Source organism: Phyllobates terribilis, unplaced genomic scaffold (genome assembly GCF_046119375.1).
Source record: "Phyllobates terribilis strain yellow unplaced genomic scaffold, ASM4611937v1 Scaffold_12__6_contigs__length_324123572, whole genome shotgun sequence".
In the NCBI taxonomy this organism is placed as follows: Eukaryota; Metazoa; Chordata; class Amphibia; order Anura; family Dendrobatidae; genus Phyllobates; species Phyllobates terribilis.
The window spans coordinates 20,947,500-20,965,439 of NW_027362772.1; the positions used below are offsets into that span (position 1 = coordinate 20,947,500).

General features: G+C 46.8%; 1 protein-coding gene across 1 annotated transcript in view; it reads right to left on the minus strand.

Moving 5' to 3' along the window:
* SCN1B (sodium voltage-gated channel beta subunit 1) overlaps window positions 1–17,940 on the minus strand; it is a 73,271-nt gene that overhangs the window by 39,223 nt on the left and 16,108 nt on the right. Inside the window, exon 2 of the mRNA XM_073655676.1 lies at window positions 16,268–16,694. Coding sequence (XP_073511777.1) covers window positions 16,268–16,307 — 40 coding nt within the window. The 5' untranslated portion in view covers window positions 16,308–16,694. The remainder of the gene's footprint in view (window positions 1–16,267; window positions 16,695–17,940) is intronic.

Consider the following 17,940-nt stretch of genomic DNA (forward strand, 5'->3'; position numbering starts at 1 on the left):
GAGAGATACATGGAAGGAGTTAGGGATCCGTAAGTTGGCCGGGAGTTTCAATTTATAGGCCACCGGGTTGATCTGACTGGTGACCTCCAGAGGTCCGATGAACCGAGGCCCTAACTTGTAAGAGGGTATCTTGAGTCGAACATATTTAGATGAGAGCCAGACCTTATCTCCTGGACGAAATTGAGGAGGATCCAGGCGTTTTTTGTCAGCGTGTCTTTTCATCCGCTCGGACGACTGAAGGAGTGCGGATCGGGTACTTTCCCAAATGGAGGAAAATTTGCTAACGAGAGATTCCGCAGCCGGGTTGTCCACCGAGGTGGAGACAGGAAAAGGAATCCGAGGATGCTGACCAAAGACTACAAAAAACGGGGATTTGGAGGAGGATTCGCTCTCGTGATTATTGTAAGAGAACTCGGCCCATGGTAGGAGATCCACCCAGTCAGAATGGTGGGCATTAACGAAGTGCCGGAGGTAACTGGTCAGGTTCTGATTGATCCGCTCCACTTGACCATTGGACTGTGGGTGGTAAGCGGAAGAGAAGTCCAGGGTGACGTCTAGTAGTTTACAAGTGGCTCTCCAGAAGCGTGAGGTGAACTGTACCCCACGATCCGACACGATGTGGAGGGGCAGGCCATGAAGACGGAAGATGTGACGAATAAAGTCTCTAGCTAGCTCGGGTGCAGACGGGAGGCCTGGCAGGGGAACGAAATGAGCCATCTTGGAGAAGCGGTCAGCGACCACCCAAATGACCGTACAACCGGCAGAGAGTGGGAGGTCAGTTATGAAGTCCATTGCAATATGCTGCCAGGGGGCAGCAGGTACTGGGAGCGGAAGGAGGCGACCGACTGGCAGATGTCTCGGAACCTTGTTGCGGGCGCAGGACACACAGGCAGAAACAAAGTCTATTACATCCTTGTGCAGGGTAGGCCACCAGTAGTGCCGGGAAATAAGCTGGAGGGTCTTCTTCTGACCAGCGTGGCCAGCCAGTTTAGACGAGTGACCCCAGTGAAGGATCTTCTCCCGATCAGGTACTGATACGAACGTCTTTCCGGGAGGGAGACTATTTAGACTCACGGGAGCCACCTGCATTACTCTGGCGGGATCGATGATGTGTTTCGGATCTTCCTCGAGATCAGATACCATAAAGGATCGAGACAAGGCGTCCGCCTTGACGTTTTTGTCAGCCGGGCGAAAATGAAGGACAAAATCAAAACGAGCAAAAAACAAGGACCACCGGGCTTGGCGCTGGTTAAGTCTCTGGGCATGCTGGAGATAAGCCAAGTTCTTGTGGTCAGTGTAAATTATTACCGGGTGAAGAGCCCCCTCAAGCAGGTAACGCCACTCCTCCAATGCCAGTTTGATGGCCAATAACTCTCGATCTCCTATGGAATAATTGCGCTCTGAGGAGGAGAAGAGTTTAGAGAAGAAGCCGCAAGTTACCATCCTCCCGGAAGAAGATTTTTGAGTAAGTACCGCTCCAGCTCCAGAGGAGGAGGCGTCCACTTCCAGGAAGAACTGCTTGTTGCCGTCCGGGCGATGCAGCACCGGGGCGGAAGAGAAGGCCTGTTTTAAGGAAAGAAAGGCTTCTTCTGCTTCGGGCGGCCACTCTTTGGGATTAGTACCCTTACGGGTGAGTGCGGAAATTGGGGCAGTCCGGGAAGAGAAGTGTGGTATGAAGAGGCGGTAGTAGTTGGCGAAGCCCAGGAACCGCTGAATGGCCTTCAACCCCTCCAGTCGGGGCCATTTCTCGATGGCAGACAGTTTCTCTGGATCCATTCGTAGGCCGGTCTGAGAAATAATGTAGCCCAAAAACGGAAGCGAGGTCTGCTCAAAGAGGCACTTCTCGTATTTAGCGAAGAGGTGATTCTGCCTGAGCCTGAGCAGGACCTGACGAACGTCCCTCCGGTGAGTCTGGAGATCCGGAGAGAAGACCAAGATGTCGTCCAGGTACACCACTACGCAGGAGTAGAGAAGGTCCCGGAAGATGTCATTGACCAACTCTTGAAAGACGGCAGGAGCGTTACAGAGACCAAAGGGCATTACCAGGTATTCATAGTGGCCGTCCCGGGTGTTGAATGCCGTCTTCCATTCATCCCCTTGACGGATACGAACCAGGTTGTACGCCCCACGGAGGTCTAGTTTGGTGAAGATTCTAGCCCCCCTCAGACGATCAAATAATTCTGGAATGAGCGGAAGGGGGTACTTATTCTTCACCGTGATCTGGTTTAGGCCTCTATAGTCTATACAGGGATGGAGAGAGCCGTCCTTCTTTTTGACGAAAAAGAAGCCTGCTCCCGCCGGGGAGGTAGATTTCCGGATGAATCCCCTGGCCAGATTCTCCTCAATATATTCGGACATCGACCGGGTCTCAGCAGCGGATAAAGGATAAATACGCCCACGGGGAGGAGTAGTACCGGGTAACAGGTCGATGGGACAGTCGTATGGTCTATGAGGGGGTAATGTCTCTGCCTCCTTTTTATTAAAGACATCAGCATAAGACCAATAAGGAATTGGAAGTCCAGGTAGATTAGCTGGGGTAGGAGAGGGACGGACGGGATGGACGGGAACCAGGCAGGTCTTATGACAGTCTTGTCCCCAGCGAAGGACTTCTCCGGTTTGCCAGTCAAGCACGGGTGCATGTTTCTGGAGCCAAGGCAGACCTAGCAAGAGGGCGTGAGAGAGTCCAGGCAGAACATGAAAGGAGATACTTTCAGAATGCAGCATTCCCACCTGCAGAGTAATGGATTCGGTGATGAGTTGGATGGGGCGTGGTAAGAGCCCCCCATCCACGGCAGCCACAGACAAGGGTACAGCCAGAGGTTTGGTGGGGATGCGGTATTTCTCTACCAGGGACTGTGAAATAAGATTCCCGGCTGCTCCAGAGTCCAGTTGGGCTAGTTCGAAATAACGGTTCTCCCCGTAGACGATTGAAACTGACAACAGCAGGGATGGAGAGGATTTATTCTTGTCTAGGTGGACCTCTCTGAGCGAACCTAGACACAGGCGTTTCCCGACCTCTCCGGGCAGGCACGGATCCGGTGCTCCTTACTGCCACAGTAGAAGCAGGTCCCCTCGGCACGGCGTAAGTCCTGACGGGTCTTGACCATCTTGGTCTGGTCGACCTGCATAGGCTCAGGAGGGTGTACCTGGTTAGAGACAGAAGGAGTGACGGGTTTCTGAAAAGTAGGAGCTAGACGAGGTAACCTCCTCTCACGGGTGACCTCTCTGGCACGCTCCTGGAACCGTAGGTCAATCCGGGTGGCAAGAGTTATTAAGTCATCGAGAGTGGTAGGAATGTCCCGACCGGCAAGTTCATCTTTAATACGGCCGGACAGACCTTCCCAGAAGACGGAAACCAGAGCGTCGTTATCCCAGGCCAGCTCCGAGGCAAGGGTACGGAACCGTATGGCATATTGGCCCACGGTGAGACTCTCCTGACGGAGGCGTAGCAACGATGATGCAGATGAGGTCTTCCGTCCGGGTTCGTCGAAGACTTTCCGGAAAGCCGTGAGAAAAGCAGGCAAGTTGGACACCAGGGGGTCTCCTCTCTCCCATAGAGGATTTAGCCAGGCCAGGGCCTCCCCGGTGAGATGGGACATGATGAAGGCAATTTTGGCCCGGTCGGAGTTAAACTGGTGGGACAAAAGTTCAAAGTGCAGGGTGCACTGATTTAAGAAGCCCCGAGCCTGGACGGAGTCGCCTCCGAAGCGAGGAGGTGCAGAAAGCCGGGGTCCGGGGTAGGATACCATGGTATTAATGGGCAGCGGAGCTGCCGGATTGCAAGATATGGCACTGGCGGAGGTTGTTGGTGGATCAGACAGAGTGTTCAGGCGAGTATTGACATTCCGCAGGTGACCCAGGATGGACTCCTGTTGGGACCTCTGACGGGACAGTTCAAGACAGAGGTCCGAGAGCGAGGGAGCTTGGGTGCCACCGGGTTCCATGGCCCGAGCAAACTGTAACGGGTCTGGGAGGCGGAACCTCTGGGCTACAATACAAGGGGGCGGTCCTTGTAAGGGAGCGGGTGGCGACCAGGCAGGTAGTCACAGGAGGTGACCAGGACAGTCTCTGGGTGTACGGGCAGGAGGACACGGCAAGTGATCGGGGCAGTCTCTGGATAAAGGGTAGGTACGACCTGTGATGGCTGAACCTCCAGGTAGGCTAGCAAGGCAGATGAAGAATGTGTGCTCCCAGGTGAGCAAGCGAGAGTCTCTGGAATAGCAGGTGGTCACAGCACGTGACGGCGGAGCCTCCAGGTAGGCAAGCAGGCAGGTAACGGAGAAGCGCTCCCAGGTGAGCGGGCAAGAGTCTCAGGAATAGCTGGTGGTCACAGCACGTGACAGCGGAGCCTCCGGGCAGGCAAGCAGGCAGGTAGCGGAGAAGCGCTCCCAGGTGAGCGGGCAAGAGTCTGGAGTAGCTGGTGGTCACAGCACGTGACAGCGGAGCCTCCGGGCAGGCAAGTAGGCAGGTAGCGGAGAAGCGCTCCCAGGTGAGCGGGCAAGAGTCTGGAGTAGCTGGTGGTCACAGCACGTGAGAGCGGAGCCTCCGGGCTGGCAAGCAGGCAGGTAGCGGAGAAGCGCTCCCAGGTGAGCGGGCAAGCTGGTCCATAGACAGACTGACCGGAGTTGTAAGGCAGACCGTCGGACCTCAGGCAAGCAGGCAGGTAGCTGAGGTGCGCTCCCAGGTGAGCGGGCAGGCTGGTCCTTAGACAGACTGACAGGAGTAGTAGGGCAGACCGTCGGACCTCAGACTAGCAGACAGGTAGCAAGTAATCAGGCAGGAATCTGACAGGTAACTGGCAGGTAACTGGCAACGGGACCTGAGGGCTGAAGCACAGGTGAGACACAGGTGCAAACAACATTGCTCGGGCACCTCCATTTTGGAGGAGGTGCCTTATATATGATGAAGTCCTCCGGCCATTGGCCGGGGACTCCTTAGGACGGCGCGTGCGGCCCCTTTAAGAGGAGGGGAGCGCGCGCGCGCGCGCCCTAAGCACAGGGGCCGGGAAGGAGCGCGCGCTGAGAGCAGAGCGGGAGGAGGACGCCGGGAAGGAGCGCGCGCTGACAGCAGAGCGGGAGAGGGACGCCGGGCACGGGGCAGAGCGGTGAGGGGAGCAGCGTCCCTGCCTAGCAGAGGGCAGGGACGCCGGCACTACACAAATTATCACCATTTGTCAGCACTGAGCTGTCCCATTTTCCTCAGCACAAAAGCCCCAATTAGCACACGCCTGGGAAACAGCTTATGCAAATGATGCCAGGCAAGGAGTGTTATAACTTTGTTAGGAAGCAAGCATCTTGTCTCTGAAAGACGCAGGAGGTAATTAAAACGCAGGCTTGCACTAATTTGTGTGTACCCGTGAGGCTGCTTCCCGAGCCTCAAAGGTAAATTTGCAGACGAACTGACTCCGATATGAACTATGAAATATTATGAGTTCCATATGTCCGACAGTAACGGGACCCATATGTTTTGTGACCATATCAGCCCAGGAATGTATAGGTAGTTTTCCAGGGCTGTAGCCAAAATCAGGGAGCGGTAGTGCAAAAACACACTAATAGCAGACGGCAGCTATGTGAAGTGTGGTCTCTAAATAAAGATAAAATCATAAGGGAAAAAATGGCGTAGTTTGCAAGCTTCTGCGATCAACGAGCAGTGCGTTATTGCAGAAGTTAGCGTTTTTAATAAAAATGTACAGGCTGGAGACCAGCCCATATGATGTTACCACAAGGGGCGTGTGGCCAGATCTCCCCTTAGGTATAAGAGAATCCATGGAGAAGACAGGAGCACTCATTGCCAGGGGGGAATAAGAATTATAAGCAACGGGTCCTGTTCAATAACAGCATAATCTAACTGGAGAGACCCTCCTCCACCTATATTGAATCGTCTCAGCGATCGTATAGTGTAAGTAAAGTTATCTTCTTTCCTCCTGTTTATTTTATGTAACTGCATATGTATTTTAATGTCTCTTTTGTAACATCCTTGTATATATTTTTCCTAAACACTGCCTCCCTTTTGGATTAAACATGAAATTTAATAGTTCTGTTTCTTTTGTTCTGTAATCATTCCCTTCCCCGAAGCCATATACGCTACCAAAATACAGGCGTCCGGCCAGGCCTGTATTATATTTAAAACTCGGCCAGTGGTGGCAGAGAGTAATAATAATTGGGCTATCGTGAAGCTGACAGTGACCGTACGGAGGGCGTTAAACACGGATTCCAGGCTGTGTTGCGCCATACGCTCACTGGTCGCTTACCGATACATACGTAGAGAGTAGTCTGGATTGCGTGCTCGCAACTCCGGACAAAATACAGACAGCGTGACGGCACGGTGAGATATGGTGTGATCTCCCCGGTGTCGTCCCTCTGTGTGTGTTGTAATTCCTGACATCACAGTACAGGGATAATACAAAAAATGATGTCACAGTACAGGGATGATGCACACAGTGATGTCACACTACAGAGATAATTTACACAATGATGTCAAAGTACAGGGATAATGGACACAGTGATGTCACAGTACAGAGCTAGTTCACACAATGATGTCAGAGTACAGAGATATTTTACACAATGATGTCATAGTACAGAGATAATACACACAGTGATGTCACAGTACAGGGATAATACAAACTGATGTCACAATACAGTGATAATGGACACAGTGATGTCACAGTACAGGGATAATAAACAGTGAAGTCACAGTACAGGGATAATGCACACAGTGATGTCACAGTACAGAGATAATTTACACAATGATGTCAAAGTACAGGGATAATACACACAGTGATGTCACAGTACAGGGATAATGCACACAGTGATGTCACAGTACAGGGATAACACACACAGTAATGTCACAGTACAGAGATAATGCACACAGTGATGTCACAGTACAGGGATCATGCACACAGTGATGTCACAGTACAGGGATAATAAACAGTGATGTCACAGTAAAGGGATAACGCACTCAGTGATGTCACAGTACAGGGATAATACACACAGTGATGTCACAGTACAGGGATAATACACACAGTGATGTCACAGTACAGGGATAATGCACACAGTAGTGTCACAGTACAGGGATAATACAAACAGTGATGTCACAGTACAGGGATAATGCACAAAGTGATGTCACAGTACAGGGATAATACACACAGAGATGTCACAGTACAGAGATAATACAAACAGTGATGTTACAGTACAGGGATAATACACACCGTGATGTCATAGTACAGGGATAATACACACAGTGATGTCACAGTACAGGGACAATAAACAGTGATGTCACAGTACAGGGATAATGCACACAGTGATGTCACAGTACAGAGATAATACACACAGTGATGTCACAGTACAGGGATAATACACACAGTGATGTCACAGTACAGGGATAATACACAGTGATGTCACTGTACAGGGATAATAAACACAGTGATGTCACAGTACAGGGATAATACACACAGTGATGTCACAGTACAGGGATAATACACACAGTGATGTCACAGTACAGGGATAATGTATACAGTGATGTCACAGTACAGGGTAATGCACACAGTGATGTCACAATACAGGGATAATACACACAGTGATGTCACAGTACAAGGATAATGCACACAGGGATGTCACAGTACAGTGATAGTACAGACAGTGATGTCACAGTATAGAGATAATACACACAGTGATGTCACAGTACAGGGATAATACACACAGTGATGTCACAGTACAGGGATAATACACACAGTGATGTCACAGTACAGGGATAATGCTCACACTGATGTCACAGTACAGGGATAATACACACAGTGATGTCACAGTACAGGGATAATGTATACAGTGATGTCACAGTACAGGGATAATACACACAATGATGTCACAGTACAGGGATAATGCACACAGTGATGTCAGAGTACAGAGATAATGCATACAGTGATGTCACAGTACAGGGATAATACACACAGTGATGTCACAGTACAGGGATAATACACACAGTGATGTCACAGTACAGGGATAATGCACAGAGTGATGTCACAATACAGGGATAATACACACAGTGATGTCACAGTACAGGGATAATACACAGTGATGTCACAGTACAGGGATAATCAATACAGTGATGTCACAGTACAGGGATAATGCACACAGTGATGTCACAGTACAGGGATAATACACACAGTGATGTCACAGTACAGGGATAATGCACAGAGTGATGTCACAATACAGGGATAATACACACAGTGATGTCATAGTACAGGGATAATACACACAGTGATGTCACAGTACAGGGATAATACACACAGTGATGTCACAGTACAGGGATAATGTATACAGTGATGTCACAGTACAGGGTAATACACACAGTGATGTCACAGTACAGGGATAATGCTCACAGTGATGTCAGAGTACAGGGATAATACACACAGTGATGTCACAGTACAGGGATAATGCACACAGTGATGTCACAGTACAGAGATAATACACACAGTGATGTCACAGTACAGGGATAATACACACAGTGATGTCACAGTACAGGGATAACAAACACAGTGATGTCACAGTACAGGGATAATGCACACAGTGATGTCACAGTACAGGGATAATACACACAGTGATGTCACAGTACAGAGATAATGCACACAGTGATGTCACAGTACAGAGATAATGCACACAGTGATATCACAGTACAGGGATAATGCACACAGTGAGGTCACAGTACAGGGATAATATACAGTAATGTCACAATACAGGGATAATACACACAGTGATGTCACAGTACATGGATAATACACACAGTGATGTCACAGTACAGGGATAATGTATACAGTGATGTCACAGTACAGGGTAATGCACACAGTGATGTCACAATACAGGGATTATACACACAGTGATGTCACAGTACAGGGATAATGCACACCGGGATGTCACAGTACAGGGATAATACCCAGTGATTTCACAGTAAAGGGATAATGTATACAGTGATGTCACAGTACAGGGATAATACACACAGTGATGTCACAGTGCAGAGATAATACACACAGTGATGTCACAGTACAGGGATAATGCTCACAGTGATGTCACAGTACAGAGATAATACACACAGTGATGTCACAGTACAGGGATAATGTATACAGTGATGTCACAGTACAGGGATAATACACACAGTGATGTCACAGTACAGGGATAATACACACAGAGATGTCACAGTACAGGGATAATACACACAGTGATGTCACAGTACAGGGATAATGCACACAGTGATGTCAGAGTACAGAGATAATACACACAGTGATGTCACAGTACAGGGATAATACACACAGTGATGTCACAGTACAGGGATAATGCACACAGTGATGTCAGAGTACAGAGATAATACACACAGTGATGTCACAATACAGGGATAATACACACAGTGATGTCACAGAACAAGGATCTTGCACACAGTGATGTCACAGTACAGGGATAATACACACAGTGATGTCACAGTACATGGATAATACACACAGTGATGTCACAGTATAGGGATAATGTATACAGTGATGTCACAGTACAGGGTAATGCACACAGTGATGTCACAATACAGGGATAATACACACAGTGATGTCACAGTAAAAAGATAATACACACAGTGATGTCACAGTACAGGGATAATGCACACAGTGAGGTCATTGTTTTGTGCATAGTATGAGTAGACCTGTTATTGTGGTCGTCTTTGCTACAGATGGACACAGACAACAATGACAGCTAAAGGTCTCTGGCCCCTATGAATGTCTTCAGTGCTGCCAGCTGGTTTTGTGGCCCCTGGTTAACCCTCCAATAATGCAGATGCACCATCCGCTGTGGGGCCACATGCTGTCCGCAGTATTATATGGTCCCATGGAGAGAAGCGGAGGTCTGTGTAATACTAGACCCCTGCAGCGGGGGAGGCTCTGAGGCTCTGAGGCTTTGCAGTGGTTTTCTGCTACGAGCCTCATTGTATAAAGCTCCTTAACCAAACAAGTCAAGTCTGTGCTCCGCAACAGAGGTGACATTTCTCACTAATTACTGATTGCGGCATCAGAAAGAATGAAATCAATTACCTAATTATTGCATTGTGATTTCTGCTCTTACTTCTCGCATTAACCCTCTAATTATCCGCTGACATGAGTGCGGGGCCTGCGGCTCGGCCGTACAGTAAGCGCTCAGACAGAAATGCCCCCATTGTGCTATGACTGCATTTATTCCGGCCTGGCTCCTCCAGCAAAGGAAATAGGATTCTTCGTAGGATCGAAAATTGCATTTTGCATTTCCCCTTCCCGGCTGTGCATAAAGCAGCGCGTCTGCTCCGGAGCCCTCCCTTATGCTGCACTCGCTCTCCTCCCCGTCCATCCCCATCCCATCAGGGCTCCTGGATTCTCTTTCAAGAGATCTGCAAGTTCAGCATTTCCTTCCTAGAACTAGAGCGAAAGCCAGAGAGCGTCAAGAAAGCGTGTGAGGCCATTAGAGAAAGGAGAGAAATCCTGAAAATACACAGCAACCGGTCAGATATGAGGGACTCTAACTCCCAAAGTGACTCGACCACTGGGCATATTCTATACATAAGCCACTACAACTCCCATCATGGCCGACCACTGGACATGACCATGACTCAACCTTCTTACAGTCTGTGGAGGCTCATGTGTAGTAGGAGCCGCAGATTCTCATGAATGGTGGACATAGATGGGACCTGTGTCGATGACTTTTGGTAATCTCTCCCTAATTCCATAGAGTAACTACTTCCATCATCTCTAAGCTCATCAGTGAAGTGAACGGAAGAATAAAATCCTCGCTGCAGCTCCTCAATCTCATAGTCTACCCAAGACGTTAGAGATGGCACAAGTTCATCCACCTTCCAACACTACATGTAGACCAACCAGAAGATGGCACTGGTGGAGGACCATAAGCCAGGACTACCACTACTAAGTGCAAAGGGTCAATCATGGCCCAGAGACCACCCGAATGTCAGGAAATCTCAGGTGCACCACTAGTGCACTTGAGTACCACCACTACCACTGAGTAGTAACAAGGAGGTCCAATAATCTACTGGGCACCGATCCATTCACCTTCCGACGCTACATGTAGACCAACCAGAAGATAGCACTGGTGGAAGACCAGGAGCCAGGACCACCACTACTAAGTACAAAGGATCAGTCGTGGCCCAGAGACCACCCAAATCTCAGGTGCACCACTTAGCTGAACCATGAGTAGTACCAAGGGGTCCAATGGTCTACTGGGCAACAATCCATCTTCCGACACTACATGTAGACCAACCAGAAGATGGATCTGGTGGAGGACCATGAGCCAGGACCACCACTACTAAGTACAAAGGGTCAATCCTGGCCCAGAGACAACCCAAATCTCAGGAAATATCAGGTGCACCACTTAGCTGGACCATGAGTAGTACCAAGGGGGTCCAATGGTCTACTGGGCACCAATCCATCTTCCGACACTACATGTAGACCAACCAGAAGATAGCACTGGTGGAGGACCATGAGCCAGGACCACCACTACTAATTACAAGGGGTCAATCGTGGCCCAGAGACCACCCAAATCTCAGGAAATCACAGACAGAAAAGGGGCCCTGTTCGAGAACAATATATGGGCCCCTTGCAGTCCAATAGCTCATAATATTGCACTTTTAAGCCAGTTTTGGAGGTAGAAATGGACCCCTTTACCTCTCGGTCCCCTGTGCAGCTGCAGAGGTTGCATCAATGATCGGTCCGTCCCTAAATAGATCCCTTTGTCCTAAATGTTGAAGATCACCTTAAAACAAGCGGCACTGAGAGTCCGAGCAATTCCAAAACCGTGAGTCAATGTCATATCTGACCTGTTTCTTTAATGGAGCAGAGGATTTCAGTCTTCGCCAGCTCACACTTTACTTTTTTTCTGGATTTCATCCAATGACATAAAATATACAAAATCGCTTGCACGCGATAAGAAAGAGAAGAGTGCGGCGCACAATGCACCGATCTGACTTCTTCGCAGGGCTCCTATTATAATACACCTCATGAAATGAAAAGTCTACAAATTTAATGCTACTCGCAGCTGAGGTTCAGTTACAATGTATAAGTCAAGACAGTCCTCTATGAGAAAACGCATAATCAGCATAAAGCTTTCCTATCCTGAGAGATTTCTATAATGTATCAATGTAGACAATCCTCAGTGAGCAAAATACAATGTATCAATGTAGACAATTGTCTGTGAGCTGAACACATCATCATCCCCAAACTCTCTTCTGTCCTGCTAAATTGATACAATGTGTCCATCTAGACAATCCTCTGTGAGCAAAATACAGGTGCTTCTCACAAAATTAGAATATAATCAGAGTTAATTTATTTCAGTTCTTCAATACAAAAAGTGAAGCTCCTATATTATATAGAGTCATTACAGACAGCGTGATCTATTTCAAGTGTTTATTTCTGTTAATGCTGACGATTATGGCTTACAGCCAATGAAAACACAAAAGTCTTTATCTCAGTAAATTAGAATAATTAACAAAAAACACCTGCAAAGGCTTCCTAAGCGTTTAGAAGGGTCGTTTAGTCTGTTTCAGTAGGCTCCACAATCATGGGGAAGACTGTTGCCTTGACAGATGTCCAGCAGGCAGTCATTGACACACTCCACAAGGAGGGTAAGCCACAAAAGGTTATTGCTAAAGAAGCTGGCTGTTCACAGAGTGCTGTATCCAAGCATATTAATGGAAAGTTGAGTGGAAGGAAAAAGTGTGGTAGAAAAAAGGTGCACAAGCAACCGGGGTAACCGTAGCCTGGAAAGGATTGTTAAGAAAAGACCATTCAAAAATTTGGGGGAGATTCACAAGGAGTGGACTGCTGCTGGAGTCATTGAGAATCTATGGGGTATTGTCAAGAGGAAGATGAGAGACCCCAGACCCAACAATGCAGACGAGCTGAAGGCGGCTATCAAAGCCACCTGGGCTTCCATAACCCCTCAGCAGGGCCACAGGCTGATCGCCTCCATGCCACATTGCCGCATTGATGCAGTAATTGATGCAAAAGGAGCCCGACCAAGTATTGAGGCATTTACTGAACAGACATTTCAGTAGGACATTTTGGATTTTAAAATCATTTTTCAAGCTGTTGTTATAAAGTATTCTAATTTACTGAGATAATGACTTTTGTGTTTTCATTGGCTGTAAGCCATAACCATCAACATTAACAGAAATAAACACGTGAAATAGATCACTCTGTGTGTAATGTCTCTATATAATATAGGAGTTTCACTTTTTGCATTGAAGAACTGAAATAAATTAACTTTTTGGTGATATTCTAATTTTGTGAGAAGCACCTGTACTTTGTAGAAGTCAATATAATGCACTCTGAGCTAAACACAGCAGCAGCACAAATCTCTCTCCTGACTTCATAGTTTGGTCTAGACAATCCTAAGTGTGCAAAATGTATCACAAACCTCTCTCCTCTCCTTTCCCAATAGTTCATTGCAAGGTATCAATACAATCCTCTGTGAGATAAACATCCTGCAACAAATTATCAGGGCAGAAGAGAGATTTTTGTTACTGATGGGTTTGGCTCACAGAGGATTGTCTGGATTGATAGATTGTAGCAAATTATGGTATAGGGAATATACAACTGAAGGGATATACTTTATCCTGCTATCTATCACTGAATGAGGATCTTCTTGTTTATACTCAGATGATGAAAACTCAACCGGTTTATAATGGAGCTTGTTGGGGATCATTGAGGTTAAAAACCCTAAACAGAACTGCTGAGGGTTTGTTACAATATCCACAGTCTAGATAATTCTCTGTGAGCTAAACAGCCTAGATCCCAGGCTGATACATTGAACAAACTCCCAGGGGAGGAGAGAGATTTGGGCTGATGATGATGTGTTTACCTATTTAGACTGACACATTGGAACAAAATATCAAGGCAGGAGAGAGACTTGTGGGTCTGATGTACAGTACAGACCAAAAGTTTGGACACACCTTCTCATTTAAAGATTTTTCTGTATTTTCATGACTTTGAAAATTGTACATTCACACTGAAGGCATCAAAACTATGAATTACCACATGTGGAATTATATACTTAACAAAAAAGTGTGAAACAACTGAAAATATGTCTTATATTCTAGGTTCTTCAAAGTAGCCACCTTTTGCTTTGATGACTGCTTTGCACACTCTTGGCATTCTCTTGATGAGCTTGAAGAGGTAGTCACCGGAAATGGTTTTCACTTCACAGGTGTGCCCTGTCAGGTTTAATAAGTGGGATTTCTTGCCTTATAAATGGGGTTGGGACCATCAGTTGTGTTGTGCAGAAGTCTGGTGGATACACAGCTGATAGTCCTACTGAACAGACTGTTAGAATTTGTATTATGGCAAGAAAAAAGCAGCTACGTAAAGAAAAACCAGTGGCCATCATTACTTTAAGAAATGAAGGTCAGTCAGTCCGAAAAATTTGGCAAATTTTGAAAGTGTCCCCAAGTGCAGTTGCAAAAACCATCAATCGCTACAAAGAAACTGGCTCACATGAAGACCGCACCAGGAAAGGAAGACCAAGAGTCACCTCTGCTTCTGAGGATAAGTTTATCCGAGTCACCAGCCTCAGAAATCGCAGGTTAACAGCAGCTCAGATTAGAGACCAGGTCAATGCCACACAGAGTTCTAGCAGCAGACACATCTCTACAACAACTGTTAAGAGGAGACTTTGTGCAGCAGGCCTTCATGGTAAAATAGCTGCTAGGAAACCACTGCTAAGGACAGGCAACAAGCAGAAGAGACTTGTTTAGGCTAAAGAACACAAGCAATGGACATTAGACCAGTGGAAATCTGTGCTTTGGTCTGATGAGTCCAAATTTGAGATCTTTGGTTCCAACCACCGTGTCTTTGTGCGACACAGAAAAGGTGAACGGATGGACTCTACATGCCTGGTTCCCACCGTGAAGCATGGAGGAGGAGGTGTGATGGTGTGGGGGGGCTTTGCTGGTGACACTGTTGGGGATTTATTCAAAATTGAAGGCATACTGAACCAGCATGGCTACCACAGCATCTTGCAGCGGCATGCTATTCCATCCGGTTTGCGTTTAGTTGGACCATCATTTATTTTTCAACAGGACAATGACCCCAAACACATCTCCAGGCTGTGTAAGGGCTATAGGACCAAGAAGGAGAGTGATGGGGTGCTACGCCAGATGACCTGGCCTCCACAGTCACCAGACCTGAACCCAATCGAGATGGTTTGGGGTGAGCTGGACCGCAGAGTGAAGGCAAAAGGGCCAACAAGTGCTAAGCATCTCTGGGAACTCCTTCCAGATTGTTGGAAGACCATTTCCGGTGTCTACCTCTTGAAGCTCATCAAGAGAATGCCAAGAGTATGCAAAGCAGTCATCAAAGCAAAAGGTGGCTACTTTGAAGGACCTAGAATATAAGACATATTTTCAGTTGTTTCACACTTTTTTGTTAAGTATATAATTCCACATGTGTTAATTCATAGTTTTGATGCCTTCAGTGTGAATGTACAATTTTCATAGTCATGAAAATACAGAAAAATCTTTAAATGAGAAGGTGTGTCCAAACTTTTGGATAAATTAATAAATTCTACAATTAGACAGTTGTAAAAGTTACTCCTGAACTTTGGCACGTCCTGACTTTATGGTAAGCACCACCCCCAATTACCCCTCCCCCAAGTTCAGTGACCCCACAAGATATATTCTGAGGTCATAAATATTAGCCAATCACTGATCAGGAGGCGATGATGTCACTGCGCCGCATTCCTCGCTACTATGTATATCATTATTTGCATTCTCCAATGTTGCAAAATGTCAGCGCGGTCACCGTATCACATGCCGCTCAGTGTATTATTGTAACCTAATATCCCCCCCTCCACCCAACCACAACCCCCAGTCAGCAAAAATGAGTCCTCCAGATGGCCAGAAAGAAATAAAACCTTCCCCGCCGTCCTATTACACAACCTAAAACCCTCACAAGCGCGTCCTATACACCGCACCCTCGCCTCTTATACAGCCCTGTGCACAGAACTGTTACATTGTTTACTGTTTAGGATAAATATTGATACATTCATGATCAGTTTAATGGATTTAAAGGGTAACTCCACCAAAAAATGGCACTTCTAGAGTATTATGCAGAACAATATATGGGTCCTTTGCACTTCACCTGCTTTGGAGGTAGATGTGGCCCTCTTATTTCTTGGGCCCCTGTGAGGTTGCACCAATGCTATAAGTAGAATTCCTCTTTAAATAGACAGTTGACCAAAAATAATAGGAGGTCACCCACCTGCAGTGAGGCAAATAAGCATCGTCACCCAGTAGTCCATGACTTATCCTGGGTGTTCTCCAGCCAGCAGAAGTCTTCTCCTACTTAAAACGCGGTAGGTTTCTTCTCCCGTCCTCCGCTGTCTTCTTACATTTCCAGCCTACTTTATAAGACTTCTCCTCCCGTCTTCACTTCTTTCACGCTCGTTACTTTCCACCCTGTAAAGTCTTGGACTCCTCCGCCCCCCCCCCACTTCTCTTATTCCTCTTCTAGAAGATGTTACTTGATCTCCCCCCAAGCTGATCATTCCAAGGGGGGCTAATTTTAGATTAGGATGGAGGCTGCAGGCAGTCCCGCCACCCTTGCGAGCACTGCTGGGAAGACGCCACCACCACGCACTTCTTAAAGGGAAGAATCTGCAGCGGTCTTCTTTAAGATTGAAGAATATCTGGAGAGAAGAGGACATTAGTTTTACTAAAACGTAACAAGAAGAAGAGCAGCTGGCACCGAGACCACGTCTAATGTTCCACGTTCATAGCTACGGAAATGACCTTCTGATTGGAGAAGCTTCTGTCTGAACACACTCAGAACTCATCGTACATTTACCACAATTCCTTTAATCCAGCAATAAACTGATTTATTTATCAAAATTGGCCAAAATCTTCCCCCTGTCTCAGAAGTTCATTTCCTCCATACTTTACATTGCAGCACTGCTTGTTCAAAAGCTCAACTAAAAAATCAGAGTTTCATTACAGCAAGGACTTGATCAAGTATTTGCTATCGCTAGGACAAATAGTAGACTGAAACTCCCTTCCTGTCCCATCTGTCCCTCCATACCACTTCCTGTCCAAAATTGGCCAAAATCTTCCCCCTGTCTCAGAAGTTCATTTCCTCCATACTTTACACTGCGGCACTGCTTGTTCACATGCTCAATTGAAAATCAGTGTATGTAGATCAAATTATCAATACAGTAAAAGGATATAGTTATAAACTACAAGATCGGGTATTTGCTCTCACTAAGACAAGTAGTTATGGAGTTTTAGATAGTCTAGAACTCATTTTATGTCTCATCTGTCCCCCATGCTTTATCCAGAAGCATTGCTTGCTGTGCATGTTAAGCAGGTTATGCAATACAAGATCAGGATGTAACTACCATAACTAAGACAAATCACTCTGGAGTTTCACTAAAAGGGGTGTTACCATCTTATTAGTGGGGTCTAATATCTGGGACTTCGATGAAGGGGTTGCAGGCATATTTGCCAACTGTCCCAGGTCTTGCCCAAGTTATTCCCCCAATTCCACCACATCCCTTCTGGTAATGCCCTATCCATTGCAGGAATGCATCTGACCCCATCCTGAACACCTGCATTCAGGTGGGTTTTACATAAAGCTTGACCCCGTTCTTCTTTTTAGTCCTTGGAAATCTGAGGACAGTTGGCAAGTTTGGCTGCAGATCTGGTGTAGCACTGTGTCCACTGTTTGGTAGAACATTTTATAAAGTGTTTATATACATATCTATACTGTATACGGAATGCATACCTGCAGTGTTACTTCTGACCACTAGAGGCCACTGTGAGGCATAGACTATAAAACATTCTGTCAAACAGGAAGTTAGTGTGTGTGTGGCTGAGACCACACGGAGTGTCTGCTGAGTCTTTGTAGCTGGGATCATAGACATAAGTATTTAAAATGGC